The sequence below is a fragment of the Pelophylax lessonae genome, assembly GCF_965119305.1.
Source record: "Pelophylax lessonae genome assembly, chromosome: 3".
In the NCBI taxonomy this organism is placed as follows: domain Eukaryota; kingdom Metazoa; phylum Chordata; class Amphibia; order Anura; family Ranidae; genus Pelophylax; species Pelophylax lessonae.
The window spans coordinates 252,510,821-252,529,671 of record NC_138770.1 but is presented as its reverse complement, the minus strand read 5'-3'; the positions used below and the strand labels follow the sequence as shown (position 1 = coordinate 252,529,671).

Here is an 18,851-nt window from a genome sequence, read left to right as displayed (position 1 = left end):
CTAAGGACCCAGCGTTCACAGGCACTTCAGGGTGCACGCCCCAGGGGGCGTGCAAGAAGTGTGAGCACAGGTGGCCATTATATGACAGCCTCCTAGAACTACCTGGCAGTATTGTAGTTATCATTCAGCCATAGCATGGTGGTTAATGGTATTTAATGTCAGCTAATGTGTCTATTCACACATAGGTGTTTACGGGTGTTTAGAGGCAGAAACAAAAACAAGCGCATTTAGGGGAGGAGCATTCCAGTATCAAAAAATATTTGGCGCACCTGAACGCGTGTAAATGCAGCTAAACGTACTTTAGTGTTAGGTGCATCAAGCGCTTGGGCAATCATTCCAAAAGACAGAATAAATTAATACTTGAGAAAATGGAATAAATGAATTCCCAACTGCTTGACGCTCCTAAACGTGCCTAAACGCAGCTTTATGCACATTTTTAATGCTGTTTTTTTCTCCCCTGGAGCATAGGCATTAAGGGGAGATTAAAAATGTCCTATATGCATGGGGGTCTAACACTACTCATATTTTTTAATTATGCAGTATAGTGTAACACATATAGGAGGGTTATACTTCTGTGTCAGACTCAGTGGGATTGATTTACTGAAGGTAAATATGCAATTTACTTTGCAAGGGAACTTACCCCGGAGCTTAGTGAACGTGGCAGCAAACTGTGCAAAGAATAATCAATCACATGCAAGGAATTTGCAATTTGAATATGATTGGATGATGGACATCAGCAGACCTTCACTTCAACCCCTAAGCTCAGTGCCGGGACAAGATCATCCAGTGACCAGGGCAAAGATGCCAAATTGCACTCCCTACCCCCCTTCATTATGTGAAAGCCTATAAAGAGGAGGGGGAGAGAGACCACAGCCAACACCTCCTCCTGGCTCTCTCTTCTACTCCTCTTGCTGCTTCCAGTGCTGGGATGAAAGAAGTAATGATGCCACTTTCACTACTTCTGTCAGCCGCATAGTAGAAGGAACTTACGACGCCCCCATCTGTACAATACACATGCGCCCAGGGCAGCTGTCCCTTCTGCCCATCCCTTGTCCCAGCCCTGCCTAAGGTCTAGGGAAATTCCCCTTGCAATCCACAGCTTCCCTTGCAAAATGAGCAACCCAAACTTTTCTGATATAGCCTAAACCCTTCAGTGCACTGTGTGGTAGAGAAAATTATACTGCACTGGTACTCAATGGCTCGACATTTTAGCCTGTATCTATATTATTGACCTATTGTGTGTGGATACAGAACTGCTCATTCAGGCATAATGAAATAATTCACTTATAGAAAAATGGATCTTTCATGAGAAGAGTAGGGGGGGGCTGCCATTTCATGCCTCCTTCTAAAAATGATAATGACATGGCTTTACCTGTCTTCAATACTTCAATTCCTTTCCACGTACCAGTTCCAGATCATTTGTTTAAAAAGTATTAAATCATTATCATCAGCATGGCAGCCAGGGAACATGCATTCTTAGAAGTAGAGCTCAACAATGGCAGTCTCTATAATGACAGGAGTACTTTAATGAGGAATAAACTCTTTGTTTTTTATGTACTATGGAAGTGGTACTGTACTTTACAATATTTTGGTAAAGAGCTGTTTGTTTTTGTTGGTAAACATTACCATAACTTGACTTGTTATAATGCATGAGTCTCCTGAAGCCTAACTCTATATAAACCATGGGGTTCATGTCTTGCTCAGATGAGGGGTTAGATGAAAAAGAACAGCTGCAAACAAGCTGAAGAAAAAGCTCCAGGTGTTGGGTTGTACTGGTGCAGTTCAGAAGCGTTCAATTTGAAATTGACCACTAAGTCATAAAATGATTGCTTTACATGACTTGTCCACTATTCATGATCTAGAATTACATTTCTTGCCTTTCTTTAGGTAATGACAAGCATATGGATTCTGTTATAACAAAGAATTGTACTTTAAATAATTTTATTGGAGGTTTCTCAGTTCATTTCGGTTGACATCAACATATCTTACTTAGTAATAATACAGTTTTGATGCCACTGTGTATTCCACCTTCATACTTTTTAGGTGTTTAGGCAGAGATTTTAGTATTCCTCTTCCACCTAAAGCTTGAAATACACATGTATTAAATATAGGATTTGTTAAACAAATGTATGTTTTTCTATATTCAGGAATAACATGCATGCTTCATTCATTATTATAATTCCTTAGTCAAAATCCCTAACTCTCTAAAATTCACAAAAAAATATATATTCTAAACTTATTTATAGTTAAGCCTTGCTTTTTTTTCTCATGGGATTGAAAAATTACTGACACTGTATTCACATCCATAAATTTGTTCTATCCACTGTTGACTAGAAATAAAACAGCACATACGATTATATATTATAAATCTGGATGTTTACAATGATCTTTTCAGTACATATAGAAATTTAACAAGTTTAAATTTAAATTATTAAAAATATGTACCATATTCTGATCCAATGTTACTAAAATGCGAGTACCAATTCATTCTAATACTTTTTAAGCTTGAGCTAGCGGAATCTCTACATTATCATCTGCGTATAAAAGGAAACCTGTAAATATGCTGTCATCATCATTGCTAACATAAAGCCCATTCCAGTCCCTAGAAACCTCTAACCATACCTGATCCCCAACATTCAATCTCAAAACTAACATGGCTGAGGCTTGGTCAATCTCTTGTCCATAGAGTGTTTCACGACTTTTGAATACCTTTTTATTCTGGGCAACAATACTAATCCGTGCTGGGCGGCCTCTGACTGTTACATGAAAGGCAAACACATAGGTTCCTGAAATAGTGCAGTTGAACTTTCCTGTTGTAGGGTTATATTCTTCTTGCTCGTTGTACAGTATTCTGTCAAATTTTACAGGTGCATTGGGAGCAGGGAAAGGCTTTGATAGGCCCACAGTAAAGGCAGATTTTATGGGTTTGGGATTATCACCTTTGGAGCCTTTTATTCCTCTAGAACCTTTTTTTCCAGGAGCTCCACGAACTCCTTTCATGCCAAAATTTCCTTTTGGACCTGCAGGACCTATTAAGCCTAGAGCCCCCATTTCACCTTTGTCCCCTTTTGGTCCAGGTTCTCCTTTCTCTCCTCGTTCTCCTTCTGAACCTGGCATACCATTCAATCCAGCATCTCCTTTAATACCTTTATCCCCTTTTAATCCTTTCTCCCCAATTCCTCCTATTTCTCCCTTTTCTCCGGTGTCTCCAATATTTCCTTTCTCTCCTAAATCTCCTTTCTCACCCTTGTCCCCTTTCTCACCGTCTATGCCTATTAGACCTTGCTCCCCCATTTCCCCCCTGTCCCCCTTTGTGCCATTTTCACATATATCTCCTTTATTTCCTTTGTGTCCTTTCATGCCAGCAAGTCCAGCATTTCCTTTTTCTCCTTTTGGGCCCATTTCACCTGAAAGAACAAAAGACACATATTGAGCATCAGAAGTTATGTAATAAAGTGTTACACTTTATTTAGTGTCAAAATTAGTCTTTTATTCAGTTCAAGATTATTTTGTCAATATTCATATGCAAAATGTCCTTACCTATAAACATCTAAAAGTACATTGCTTAAAGAGGAGCTCCAGTCATTTGTTTTGTTTATTAAAAGTCAGTAGCTACAAAAAGTGTAGCTGCCGACACTCACCTGTTCCGGGATTCAGCCATGTGCTTACCCGAACCGTCCCTTCTCACCGTCTCCCCCCCCACAGAGCCCGCATTTCAACTGTGAGGAACCGACTGTGACAGCTTGTGGCTTTACAGTTGGGTGCACACTGTGCATGCACAAGTCGCGCTGCTCCTGCTGAATGGTCCGGCATTCTTCTGGGACCTGTGACGTGTCCCAGAAGACTGCAGGGAGATAGGGGGGAGAGGAGAACGTCTGCTTGGTTTGCCTAGGATGTCAAAACTGGGTACCCACTCCCCCCCCCCCCAAAAAAAAGACATGCCAAATGTGGCAGGGGAGGGGGGGAGGAGTGCTTAAAGTGGAACTTCCCCTTTTGGGTGGAGCAAAAATGTAATATATTGCAACTTAACAATCCTTAAACATGGTGACTGAATTTGTTTTATATTTTTAAGCTTTTTTCCTTTAATTTTACCTGGTGATCTGGCCAGTAATATACTTCCAGTCATATAGTGCCTCCAGTCTATTAGAGGGCCAAAAGTGACACCTTGAAAAGCAGTATTGTCAATCTGGAGAGAGGGTAGTGTTAAATGCAATAGCAGATTTTGATGGACTGGATTAAAAAAATGGAAACAGAACTCTAGCAAATACTTTTTTAGGCAGAGGGCTAGCTTACACTTGTGTTGATTAGTAACACACATTTAAAGTAATTCTAAAGGCAGAAGGTTTTTTATCTTAAAGCATTCATACCTGTTTGCTGTGGGGGCACTCAACAGGATGGAGGGGCCAGGAGCACTCGAAGGGGGACCCGAGAAGAGAAGGATCTTGGCTGCTCTGTGCAAAACCAACTGCACAGGCAGGTAAGTATATGTTTGTTATTTTTAATAAAGAAAAAAAAAAAGAGACTTTAATATCACTTTAAGTGCCTATGGTTTGAACCTTTAATGAAGCTTGGCAAATGGCCTATGTGTGTTTGTTTTCTATTTGTTTTAACCACTTGCCGACCAGTCCCGTTGACTGTACTGCAGCAAAGTGGCTCGTTATCGTCTGGCGACGTAGACCTACGTCACCAGACATTTCCCTCTCTTGGCGGCGCGCACACGCCGCGGGAGGCTCGGGCCAGGGGAGGAGCGGCGGTGATCACCACTGCTCTTCCCCGATCATCTGGGATCTAGTGTGGAAATCCGCCTGCTTGTGTAAAAAAAGCGGGCGGATCTCCTAAGTGACAGGCAGGGTCAGATTGCAGGGTTCAGCATAGCTGAACCTGCGATCTGTCCCTGTGTCACTCAGTCACCTCCCCCCACACACGTCAGTAAGCACCAGGCATACATTAATCCCTTGATCACCAATAAAAATTAACCCCTTCCCTGTCAGTGTCATTTTTACAGTAACAGTGCATATGTATAGCACTGATTATTGTAGTAATGTCACTGGTACCCCCAAAAGTGTAAAAAATGTCAGTCAAGGGTCCGATCTGTCCACTGCAATGTCGCAGTCCCGCAAAAAAAATCGCAGATCGCCGCCATTACTCGTTAAAAAAAAAACACCAAAAATTACAGAAATCTTTCCCTTAGTTAGTAAACACAATAACTTGTGCAAACCAATCAAAATACGCTTATTGCGATTTTTTTTACCAAAAATATGAAGCAGAAAACAAATTGGCCTAAAATGATAAAAAATTTTGATTTTTACATTTTTTTGGGGGGAATTTCATATAAAAAATGTGAAAAATATTGCTATTTTTTCAAAATTGTCGCTTTTTTTTTGTTTATAGAGCAAAAAGTAAAAATTGCACAGGTGATAAAATACCACCAAAAGAAAGCTCTATTTGTGGGGAAAAAAAGGACATAAATTTAATTTGGGTACAGCATTGCATGACCACGCAATTGTCCGTTAAAGTAACGCAGTGCCGAATCGCAAAATATGGCCTGGTCAGGAATGGGGTAAAACCTTCCTTCCGGTCATAAAGCGGTTAAAAATACGCTCATTGAGAATTTTTTTTGTCAAAGACATGTAGCTAAATACATTTTGGCCTAAATATATGACAAAAATTTAATATATTGGATATTTTTTAACTGTCAAAGTAGAAAAATATTGTTATTTTTTCAAAATTGTCGCTTTTTTTAATTAATATCGCAAAAAATGAAAATCGCACAGGTGATCAAATACCACCAAAAGAAAGCTCTGTTTGTGGGAAAAAAGGACGCAAATTTCGTGTAGGTACGGCATTGCATGACCGCGCAATTGTCAGTTAAAGTCGCACAGTGCCGAATCGCAAAAAGTGGCCTGGACGTAAGACAGCAAAATCCTCCGGTGGTAAAGTGGTTAAAGGAGAAGTCACCAGATTTGAGGTGTAGTTAGGTGTGGTATCCCGTGTTTTTGTTTTTATTATTTTGGTGTTTTTGATGTCTCAGTAATCCTCCCACTCATCTGTTTTCTGGCTTATTAGTACCCCTGCTCAGAAGATCTCCAGTGAATTAGTCTCCCAGCTCAGTATATCTCCTACTCAACTATAGTTTCCTGGCTCAGCAGATTTCCCACTCAGCATTTTTGCAACTCATTAGTACCCCTCACTTAGAAGTACATTCCCCCTAAGTAGTAACCCCACAGCCCCGCTCAGTGGCACCCCACCACTGGTCATTAATGCATCCCCCTGCTCAGTAGTACCCCTATACATTCCAACCCCTCCCCACTCAATAGTACGTTGCCACCTCAGTAGTACCTCCCCACTCAGAGGCACACTGCCCCCCCCCCCCCACCACCGGTCAGTAGTACAGTCCCCCACTCATTAGCACTCCCACACTTGGTAGTACATTACATCTTTCCCACTCAGTAGTAGCCCACCCTCTCCCCCCCCACCTTTTAGGTAGTGGAATAGTAACACATCCCCAGCCCTGGGCCACCCCTGCTCAGTAGTAAATCCCCTGCCAACAATACCTCTCCCCTCAACTCTGCTAATTTGTGACTATCTATTTCAAGTAGATATTTTGTGATTATCTACCTGTAAAGATGTGGGTACTACTGAGCCAGGAAACTGCAGAGCAGGGTATCTACTAAATTGGGGTACTACTGAGCCAGGGAACCACTAAGTGGGAGATCTACTGAGTCGGGAAACTGATGAGCTGCACATTTGCTGAGCGGGAGTACTGCAGGACACGTTGAGAGGAGCTTTCCACTGCAACATTGTAAGTGTTTTTAAGTTTTGTGTGGCAATAAATATTATATGCAGTCTGCGCTATGAAGGTGTCCCTGCTTTTTTGTTTTATATCACACAAACGCTTGAGTTTGCCAGTCCTGGACATGTGAGTGGAGGATCACTTCTTAACCTGTACCTTTGGCTCTTTTGATCTCTGTAATGGGGATCAACGCTATCTGGTAAGCAGTGGTGATAACAGAGTGTTTGGTGGCGGTTCTCCGGTTCTGAGGTCTTTCACCTTCTCTTCAGTTTGGAGTGAACACTTTAAGGACTGTTTTTGTTCAATTGATTTGGGACATTTTGTTTGGATTTAGCACCACAGATATTGCCATACCACTTGGGTAATACCTTCTCTTCTTTGTTTTACAGTTTTAACAATTATACAGATAAGGAAAGTTAGGAAAACAAAAAACAAAATTGAGGTACCCAATGGGGATCATTTACTAAAACTGGAGAGTGCAAAATCTGGTGCAGCTCTGTATAGAAACCAATCAGCTTCCAGTTTTTTGGGGGTTTTTTTTTGTCAAACTTAAAGTGAATTTACATGCAAAAATACAACTTGGTCATATACAATATACCACCCCACCCTTGTTCTTGGATATATATTTTGTTCCTATTTGTTTAGTACCTTTTCTGGTGTATTCAATGTCGACTTCAGTTCTACATCGCTGTGGCGAAGTACGTCATTTTCGCGTCTACATCGGCTCTTTGGATTGCTGTGTCATGAATCCCAGGAGTCATTTGGCATCCCCCACTGCTAGCATTGCATTACTTCATAACAGAAAAAAACCCAAATGTTCTTTCTGCATTTTTTATTAGGGAATGTACTGTGGCAGTCTTTTGTTTGTATTGTTGTCAGGAGGACATGCAAGTATCAGCGGGGACTGGAAGTTGGAGCTTCCTGGCAGACATGCAGTGAGGTGCGCTTCTTTCCCACTGCACATGTACGAGATCTGGAGGTGCATGCTGGGTAGCCAGCATGCACCTCATCCTGAAGAAGAGACCCAGCGGGCTTCACATGCCCACAGTCAGGATGGCCGCACTGTGCAGAAGGAGAACAAAGTGAGTAATCAATGTGGCACATCTACAAAAAGGGGGACACTTTTGATGAAGGAACGAGCAGTGATAATCACAGGAGTAATTAAAAAAAAAAAAAGGACAGAACTCCACTAACAAGCTGAAATTAGAAGCTGATTTGCACCAGAACACACTTTGCACTCTCCAGTTGTAGTAAGTCAACCCCCATGTTTCGAAGCAGGAGGGTCAAAATGATACCAGAGCATTTTCAAAAGGGCAGATTAGCAATGGCAGCCTCCATTTTGCACATGAAGTATATAATATTCATGAAGTTTGGTATAACCATGCATTATATTAGAATTATATTAGCTACAACTCTGTTTCTAAATTTGTTAGTATTATTATTGTTACATCACATGACAAGCATAATATTCCAGATAACCAGGATTGGTTGCTATGGTACTCTGTGTACAGCCTTGTTAAATATGCTTCCCTAATATTGCAACTACTTTCAATTATCCAATCTTAGATACATTTAAGCTGCACTTGCCTTTTGTTTCAATGTAAATGCGTCCATGTGTAAAGACCCTCTTTAAAATATTTGTAGTCCAGCTCATAAACACACTTTCCAATCTAGCTATTTTAAAAGTTAATATGCTTTCATAAATCATTCACACTAATGCAAAATACATTTAACATAAAAGATTTAGCACTAGTCGAGATGTATGTATTAAAAAAATAAATCTAAAAACTAGGCTCAGATCATAGGGAAAATGGCCTTGGTTAGCATCAGAGCATTGTGTTTTGCGTAAAAAAAAAAACTTTATGTCAGGTGACATAGAGCAATGTAATCACTAACAATGATGAATAGTGATGTTGTAAATAAATGATTCATTAGAAACATGCTTTTACTTTTAAATTATTCAGCAGTGTGCCAGTAACGTGTACTAGCCAGTCAGAAATTTTCTTTTATCAGTATGCTTCCCTAAAGCTGGCCACACACCCCACATTTCACGTTCATTCGTTTTAGGTATTGCAATCACATCTAGGGGAATTTAAACACCCAAATTGTCTTTAAGCCCTCGTGCACACTGAACTATGGTTTGAAATCATGCGAGTTCAGCTAAACTCATAAGATTTCAAACCCGTATTTCAGTGCAAGTTCAGGGGCGATTTGAATGACATCTGTGTGGGTTCATGCACAGATGTCTATTGAAATCGCCCCCGAAGTCGCCAAATGTACAGCAGGAACTACTTTTGGAAATCAGTTAGGACAGTGCCATTGCTGGCAATAGGCTGCCATTTGGCATTTGATTATACATAAAAGAAGAAAATGGTCGCACACCACCACGAAATCCAATGAAGAAAAGCTCATTTGTTCACATAAGTGGTACAAGATATAGCAGGGTAGAACAGTGGACACGTTTCACACAACTGCTTCGTGCTTGTTCACTACGTTGGTAGTGGACAAGCACGTAGCAGTCGTGTGAAATGCGTCTACTGTCCTACCCTGCTGTACCTTGTACTACTTATGTGAATAAAGGAACTTTTCTTCATTGGATTCGGTGGTTGTGTGCGACCATTTTCTTCTTTTATGTTTCTCCTGGTGGCGAGCCGAGGTTCAGCACCCACCTTGAATCGTGGACTTTGACTAGCCTGAGCGGTGTTATCTCTCTTTATATGATCGCATGTCAAATCGCCCCGATGTGAACGGGGGGCTAAAAGCCTAAAATTGATCCTTGTGCTAACCCAACTGATCAGAGCAAGATCAGGCATGATTGAAAATGTTGTCATTTGGCCAGTTTCAAGTTCATCGCAAAAAATGTGATCAAACAAGAACAAAGAATTCAAGAAATCTTGATGGATTTTCATCCAATTTCGATTAGGATAACACAATTATAGCTAAACATACTGCAGGAGTGTGGTAGTTCTATTTCTGTTTAATTCTTGTCTCAATTAGAAATCGATCTCCACTATAATCTACTGAATCCAGATGTATGCCAGCTTAAATTCTGAAAGATCATCGATTGGCCGTTATGGGTAACTGACTTCACACAACATCACTTTATTTGTTGCTGTCCAAAGTAAGTAAGACATAACGTTTTATATAAATTGTAAGATTTACTCTTTCCAATGACAGTATTTGGCAAATGACATCATTAATTCTCCATAACTTTCCCAAATGAGCATGTTATGCTTACTAGTGAAGCGTACACATTATTAAGTGTGGTCTGTTCTTTTAGTGATGAGTGGACATATTTTGTAAGGCTACAATAATTAAAATGTATTTAAACGGCACATAATTTAGCAGCAGACTCTAGCAGCATCTGTGTTTCTATAATTGCTATACAGTTATTGAGAACACATACTGCATTCTTTGCCAGAGGGAACAAGTGTAACAATCTGTTAAAGGCCTTCCCCTGGCATTAGACGGGTTAAATCAATTATTTAAACAGTGTTTCCTAATCAGAAGCACATGTTTGCTCTCCAGTCACACAGAGGGCTTCCAATGTATGCCTGTCTGCTACCTGCAGTGTGTATGAAGCCAACTTATCTCTGGGGGGATTGCTTCTCCTTCAGCAGAATCAATTTGAACACAAGTCACCGGAGCAGGGTTTCATTACAAAAGAGGCCGAATGAGAAACAGACAAACATAATTGTACATCATTCATTATCATTACCTGCTTCTCCTGGCTTTCCTGGGAATCCGGGAATCCCATTTGCTCCTTGGTCACCGTGCTCACCTTTCTCACCTACATATAAACATCTGCATTAACATTATCCACAGTAAAGACCTCAAGTCCCCCAAGGGCCGCAGGCTGGTGAAAATGTAATTATAGCACCTTTAAAAATCTAGTTACATTAAAGAAATCATTACCAAAGCAAGAAAACAAGAAAAGATCAAGGTGACATGAGCAGAATGTAATTCTTCTTCAGTGTAGCCCCCTGCTCCCACAGCAAAAGGAGAGGTTCATAAGTCTCACTGATCCCTATAGAATAATATTGGAGATATACAGTATATGGTAACATATGTCTTATGGGAAATTTTGGTGCACAGAGCACACATTCAGCACAATGTATTGCAGTTGCTTTTGGATTTATTTTAAAATATTTTTTCCATAGAGACTAGAGTATTTCATATATATCCTGTTATGTTGTCCAGACTACAGAGCTGAATTGTATCTTTACTTTTGATTACATTCCTTTCCAAGTTCTACTCTCTATCAAGCAAATATCAATAATTATCTGTATGAATATATTATTCTTACATAAAGCACATAAAGAATCATTTTTAATTTTTACATTCTTTATTAAAGTGAAAGTAAACCCTCCTATTGTTTTCAGCCAAGGAAGCTGCCATCTTGGCCTCTGTGTAATCTTCAATTGCCATGATGCTGCACATGTGATCAGTTATGACACCAGCCATTGGATGGTTTTACAGTTTGGTTGAGAGCACAACCAATAGGAGTGTTACATTTCTGGCACGTGCCAGAAATGTAACTGTTTTTTGAAACTGTTAAATGGATGGGTTTACTTCCACTTTAATATGATTAGCAGAGGAATGAACAACTGTCTCATTGCAATCTCCAGACAGACATGTCTTACATATAAAGCAGTGGTCTTCAAACTGCAGACCGGGGGAAGATGCGGCCCTTTGCTTACTTTTATCGGGCCCTTGGGGCACTATTTCATCCAATGATCCAATGATATGGCCCTTGGGGAATAATCACCCCCTCCCCCACACACACACTGACCCCAGTGAAGGAGTACAATTCCTTCTAATGGCACCAGCGATGGTGCACACTTTCTCCCAATGACACCAATAATCAGGCCCAATGACACCAATGATAGGACGCAATTTCTCCCACTGACAGGATGCAATTTCTTCCAATGAAACCAATGAGAAGACATTGTTTTCCCCCTGATGTTGGGACCTTTTTAACTCCTAATGGCCACAGCCGGCCCCCCAAAAGACTGAAGGACAGTAAGCTGGCCCTTTGTTCAGGAAGTTTGGGGACTATATATATATAAGGTATACAGAAATATTGACAACAAACATCTTACAATCATGTCTTTAGAATAGAAAGCTGAATGGGTTAGTGATAAACATTTTGTAGTTTTTGAAACTAGTTCAGGATAGGGAAACCAAGTTTCTAGAATCTTTAAACTAGGGATGGGATTTGTGTTTGAGTCGAACCTGCAGTGCATTATGTGACTGGCCAAAGCATGGACTCTGCCCTCCATGCTTTGGCCAATGAAATCATCTGTTCCATGATTAGTCAAAGGCAGGTAGCTTTAGCCAATCATGGCTCAGGGGCAGCTGTTAAACTCACTACATTCTCCCTGAAGGAATTCCACTTGTAAATCACTCGCTTGCCATGGGAACGAACCCACAACCTCTCAATTGCAAGCTTGGTTTTCAACCACCTATGCCCCCATCAAGCCTGCTTAGGCTGAACACACTCTCCCTGCCTAACTAACTAACTTCTATCTCGTGGCAACATTTTTAAAAAAAATGGCGTGGGGTTCCCCCTAGAATTCATACCAGACCCTTATCCGAGCACACAGCCTGGCTGGCCAGGATGGGGGTGGGGGTGAGCAAGCGCCCCCCCTCCTGAACTATACAAGGCCACATGCCCTCAACATGGGGGGGTGCTTTGGAGCAGGGGTTGATGGGGACAGGGGTCTCTTCCTGACAACCATGGGCTGTGGTTGTTGGGGTCTGCAGGGGAAGGCTTATCGGAATCTGGAAGCCCCCTTTAACAAGGTGGCCCCCAGATCCTGGCCCTCCCCTCTATCTGAATGGATATCCGGTACATCATACCCCTACCCATTCACCAAAAAAGTGTAAAAAGTGTACAAAAAAATAAAGACAAAAGCCAGTTTTGTTTATTAAGAAATAAAAATAAAAAAAAAGTGTCCCCCAATGATCATGTCGCTTGCCCGCCTGCAACTGAAAAATAGAAAAAAAAAAGAAGCTCCTGCTTCTCAAGATGCCTCCCGAGCTAATGAGCTGTTTGATTTTGACAGCTCTTTTATAGGGATCTGACGTCAGGAGCGCCCAATAATGCACTGCTCAGTACAGTGAATACATTACATGACGTCATGTAATTTATTCACTGCACCTGAGCAGTGGATTATGGGGCGCTCGTGACGTCAGATCCCTATAAAAGAGCTGTCAAACTCAAACAGCTCATTAGCGCAGGAGGCATCTTGAGAAGCAGGAGCTTCTTTTTTTTTTCTATTTTTCGGTTGCGGGAGAACGGGCGACGTGATCATGGGGGGACACTATTTTTTTATTTTTATTTTGGACTTGTCCAAAACTGGCTTTTGTCTTTATTTTTTTGTACACTTTTTTTGGAGAATGGGTAGGGGTACCTATTATGTTTTCTTTGTTTGCTATTTTTTTCCCCACGGAAGTGGAGTTACCCTTTAAAATCCTTCTATAATATTTGGTATTTACTATTTACTGCATCATAATAACACTTATGGGTCAGTGTCTAGGACAGCACCAAGCCTCAAACTTTACAAACAATTTACAACATTTAACTTATTTGTTTCCCTCCTCTGGACATGTGTGGGGTGTGCTAAGCGGAGTCAGAAGCCTCTTTACAGTTCAGATAACATGAAATTAACTCTCCCTTTTTCATGTTTGCTGATTTGTACAGTTAATAGGTTATCCTATGTATACAGCAGAACAAATGTTGCCTACAACATTCTATCAGTAATTCTTACTAAAAGAATCAAATGACACAAGGGACCGAGCTTGTACAAAAGACATCATTGTTCCACATCCCCCACCTGTCCATGATTCTGCAGGACTGTTCTCAGGATTTTAGCATAATCCTGTGTCCTGGAGCCAAGTGTTGGAGCACTTGTTCCTATGCCCAGATTGGACGTATGCAGACTCTGCATGGCAGAATGATTTCCTACACGACACAGTCTATATGATCCTGGCAAGAGGAGGAAAGAGGGAAACATAGGACACAGACTACGGAGCAAAGTAAGTGTTTTCCACCAACACCGGTGTTTACCCCCCCTTCCCTATTGTTCTTTCATAACCCCATGAGGCACTATTGTTCCAAACCCCCCCCCGACCCCCTACTTGTACTAGGCACTGTTTTTCCTCCTCCTCACCCCCTGTTAGGCACCTTTGTTCACTCCAGCCCTCTCTAGGCCCTATGCCCCCTCACCCATACTCTCTTTTGGACACTATTGTGCCCTCTTATCCCACACTGGACATCACTGTTTCTCTTAGCCTTTTCTGGGCACTATTATTAACCTACCCCCTTTTGCCACTACTGTGCCCACCCTCCACTGGGTACTTTTGTTCCTTTCAACACTTACTGGGCATTTTTGTTTCCCTTGCTAAGTCCTATGTTCCTATCATCACCTTTTAATCCCCAACCCCCCCCCCCATTCCTCCTGAGTATCAATGTTGCCCCTTTACCCCACCACTGAGCATCAATGACCTCTGCCATGCCCCACTGAAACATTTTTTTTCTCTCCCTGACCACTGACATTAGGGTATCCTTCCTACAACAGTTACTAACATGGGCATTGTTTTTACTTCCCACTGACTACTGACTCCAGGTATTTTTTCCTCCCACTGACCAGTACACCTGACATTTTTTCTTTCTCAGACCACTAACACTAGGCATTTTTATTCCCACTGATCCCATGCAATTTTTTTTCTTCCCAGGGACCACTGGCTTCAAAGCATCTTCCCCACCACACACTGATAGCCTATCTTTTTCTTCCCTCAACTGACACTGGGGCATTGTTTTCTCCCACTGACCAGTAATGTAAGGGATCATATGGTTCATATTCCTTACTGTTGCAATCTGTGCAGCAGGACATTACATTGTTCTTTTCTCACTGCTACACTGTATGTGTTGTGTAGTGCAGCACATAGACCAGAGCCCTGCAGTCTATATGCTATTGTCAGGGTCCGGACTGGTAGCAGGAGCGATGCAGGGAGTGGATCCGCTGTGTCAGTGAGGGATTGGCGTGGACCATACCGGAGGATCGGTTCTAAGTAGTTACTGGTTTTCACCAGAGCCCGCCGCAAGGCGGGATGGGCTTGCTGCGGCGGTAACTACCAGGTCGTGTCCTCTGGTAGCAGCTCAACCTCACCGACTGCTGATATAGGCGTAGTACAAAAGGGACAGGCAGAGGCGTAGTCAGACGTAGCAAAGGTCAGGGCAGGCAGCACAGGTTCAGAGGCGATAGTCATTAGCAAAGGGTTCGGCAACAGGCAAAGGATTACACAAATAACGCTTTCACTAAGGCAACAAGGCAACAAAGATCCGGCAATGGCTGGAAGGGGCAGGTCACTTATATAGGAAACAGGAAACAGGAAACATGTCACAGGAAACGGGTCACAGGAAACGGGTCACAGGAAACGGGTCACAGGAATCTGGTCACAAGAAACAGGAAACAGGTCACAGGAAACAGGAAACAGGTCACAGGAAACAGGAAGGGAGGTTTGGAACAGGCACCAATTACTGGTGCACAGGCCCCTTAAATTTTAAACGACCTGCGCGTGCGCGCCCTATGGTGCAGGGGCGCGCGCTCCGGGAACCATGTGAGCGGGGAGCGGAGGAGGGAGCCGGAGCGGGCACAGGTGAGTGGATCTGGAACGAACGCTGCGAGCGCTCCGGTCCAGAAGCAGGGACCGGAGCGCTCAGCGTTACAGTACCCCCCCCCCCTTTGGTCTCCCCCTCTTTTTGGTACCCAGAAACCTGAGGATGAGGTTACGGTCCAAGATATTCTCCTCTGGCTCCCAGGATCTCTCTTCAGGACCGCAGCCCTCCCAGTCCACCAAAAAATATCTTCTCCCCCTGACCAATTTAGAGGCCAATATCTCCTGAACGGAGAAGACATCCGAGGTACCGGATACAGGCGTGGGAGGAAGATTCTTGGGGGAAAAGCGATTAAAGACCGCAGGCTTGAGGAGGGAGACATGAAAACAGTTGGGAATTTTAAGGGAGGGAGGGAGGGAGATGGAGTTGGTAACACACAGGATTGATCCTCTTCTTGACCTTGTAGGGTCCCAAATAACGAGGACCAAGCTTGTAACTAGGAACCCTGAAGCGGACGTACTTGGAGGAGAGCCAAACTCTGTCCCCAGGAACCAGGACAGGAGGAGACCGACGTTTCTTGTCCGCTTGGATTTTCATGCGGGATGAGGCCTGTAAGAGGGACAGGCGCGTCTCACGCCAGATGGCAGAAAAGTCTTGCACCAGGTCATCCACTGCAGGTACACCGGAGGAGGAGGATAACGGCAGAGGAGGCAGAGGATGACGACCGTAAACCACGAAGAAGGGAGACTTGTTGGTGGCGGAAGAGTCTTTGTGGTTATAGGAGAACTCCGCCCACGGGAGGAGGTCGACCCAATCGTCTTGACGGGAGGAAACGAAGTGGCGAAGGTAGTCGCCCAAGATTTGATTGACCCGCTCTACTTGTCCGTTGGTTTGGGGGTGGTATGAAGAAGAGAAATCCAGCTTGATTTTAAGCCGTCCACAGAGAGCCCTCCAGAACTTGGACACAAACTGGACTCCTTTATCGGAGACAATATGTGAAGGCAGGCCGTGTAACCGGAAGATGTGTCGGAGGAAATGCTTGGCCAACTGAGGTGCAGATGGTAAGGCTGGCAACGGGATGAAGTGCGCCATCTTCGAGAAGCGATCTACGACGTTTTCCCGTGAGATGGTGGTAGGTCCGTAACAAAGTCCATCGCGATATTGGACCAAGGGATCTCTGGTATGGGAAGTGGCTGGAGAAAGCCGGCGGGTCTTTGGCGAGGGGTTTTGTCTCTGGCACATACAGAGCAGGACTGTACAAATTCAGAGATGTCCTTCTCCAAGGATGGCCACCAATATCTCCTGGAGATAAGTTGTAGAGTCTTTCGGACGCCAGGATGTCCTGCGAGAAGAGAAGAATGTCCCCACTTAAGAACCTTTAGGCGAAGACGGGGAGAAACATAGGTCTTTCCGGGAGGGAGGTTACGCAAGTCTATAGGTGCCACGGTGACCAGACATTCTGGGGGCACAATGTGCTGTGGCTTGACTTCCTCTCCTGTGACATCAGACGAACGAGAGAGGGCATCGGCCCTGAGGTTCTTGCTCGCTGGACGAAAGTGGATCCGGAAGTTAAATCTGGCAAAAAATAGAGACCAGCGAGCTTGGCGGGGATTTAGTCTCTGAGCAGACTGGAGGTAAGATAAATTTTTATGATCCGTGTAGATGTTCACGGGATGTACCGATCCTTCCAGTAAATGCCGCCACTCTTCCAAAGCCAGCTTGATGGCGAGTAATTCTCTATCCCCAATAGAATAATTTCTTTCAGCGGGAGAGAAAGTCTTAGAGAAAAACCCGCAAGTAACCGACTTGCCTCTCGTAGTCTTTTGCATGAGCAAAGCACCAGCACCAACAGAGGAAGCGTCTACTTCCAGGTAGAACGGCTTAGTAGGTTCCGGTCTGGACAGAACTGGGGCGGTGGCAAAGGCAGACTTAAGAGCGCTGAAGGCCTTCTCGGCCTGGGGCGGCCAAGATTTCGGGTTAGCCCCCTTCTTGGTTAGGGCTACAATTGGTGCCACAAGGGTGGAGTAATGCGGGATGAACTGTCTATAATAGTTTGCGAATCCGAGGAATCGCTGGATGGCCTTAAGGCCAGAGGGACGAGGCCAGTCCAGGATGGCAGACAGTTTGGCAGGATCCATTTGTAGTCCCTTGGCAGAAATGATGTAGCCCAGGAAGGGAAGGCTGGTACGGTCGAACAAACACTTTTCAAATTTAGCGTAGAGACGGTTCTTTCTGAGACGGGAGAGTACTAAGCGGACATGAGCACGGTGTTGATCAAAGTTGGTAGAGAAGATGAGGATGTCATCCAAATAGACCACGACACAGGTATAGAGCAGGTCTCGGAAAATGTCGTTAACGAACTCCTGGAAGACCGCTGGAGCGTTACAGAGCCCGAAAGGCATGACTAAGTACTCAAAATGCCCGTCTCGGGTGTTAAAAGCCGTCTTCCACTCGTCACCCTCTCGGATGCGAATAAGGTTATAGGCCCCTCTGAGATCCAACTTGGTGAAGTACTTGGCGCCTTGTAACCGGTCAAAGAGTTCCGTAATCAGGGGAAGAGGGTAACGGTTCTTTACAGTAATGCTGTTGAGACCCCGAAAGTCTATGCAAGGCCTAAGGGTACCGTCCTTCTTCGCAACAAAGAAGAATCCTGCTCCGGCAGGAGAAGAGGATTTCCTGATAAACCCTCTCTGCAGGTTCTCCTGGATATACTCTGACATGGCTAGAGTCTCTGGAGGGGAGAGAGGATAGATTCTTCCCCTAGGCGGCGTAGTGCCAGGTTGCAAGTCAATGGGGCAGTCATATGGCCTATGTGGAGGCAACACCTCTGCCTGTTTCTTGCAAAAAACGTCTGGAAAATCCGCATATGGTTGAGGCAGACCGGGAGGAGGAGAAATAACAGGTGCAGACTTGACTCGTACCGACTTGAGACATCTGCCGAAACAAGCCGAACCCCAGCTTCGAACCTCTCCGGAGGTCCAATCCAGAACGGGACAATGGCGCTGGAGCCAGGGCAGACCCAAGAGGAGTTCTGAGGTGCAATGGGGTAACACAAAAAACTCCAATCGCTCAGAATGCAGGACTCCGATGTCCATCTGGAGGGGTTCTGTACGGAACTGCACCATACCGTCGAGTCTCTCTCCATTAACTGTGGAGATGAAGATGGGCTTCAGTAAACGAACCACAGGGATGTGGAACTTGTTCACCAGCGAGGCGTCGATGAAGTTACCGGCTGAACCGGAATCCAGAAAGGCAGAGGCAGCAAAGGAGATCTTGGCGGACACGGAAATCCGCACGGGTACCGTAATGCGCGGAGAGGAGGTATTCACACCTAGCAACGCCTCTCCCACGTTGACTAGGTGCGAGCGTTTCCCTGACGCGGTGGACGGAGAGGACAGTCCTTTAGAAAGTGCTCAGTACTGGCACAGTACAAAC

General features: G+C 43.8%; 1 protein-coding gene across 1 annotated transcript in view; it reads right to left on the bottom strand.

The window, feature by feature from the left end:
• Positions 1-2,499: 2,499 nt before the first annotated feature.
• OTOL1 (otolin 1) overlaps positions 2,500-18,851 on the bottom strand; it is a gene marked incomplete at its 3' end in the record, with an annotated part of 132,243 nt that continues 115,891 nt past the window's right edge. Inside the window, exons 7-8 of the mRNA XM_082250836.1 lie at positions 10,512-10,583; positions 2,500-3,407 (exon numbers count right to left, since the gene is read on the bottom strand). Of these exons, the coding sequence (XP_082106962.1) occupies positions 2,500-3,407; positions 10,512-10,583 (980 nt within the window). The remainder of the gene's footprint in view (positions 3,408-10,511; positions 10,584-18,851) is intronic.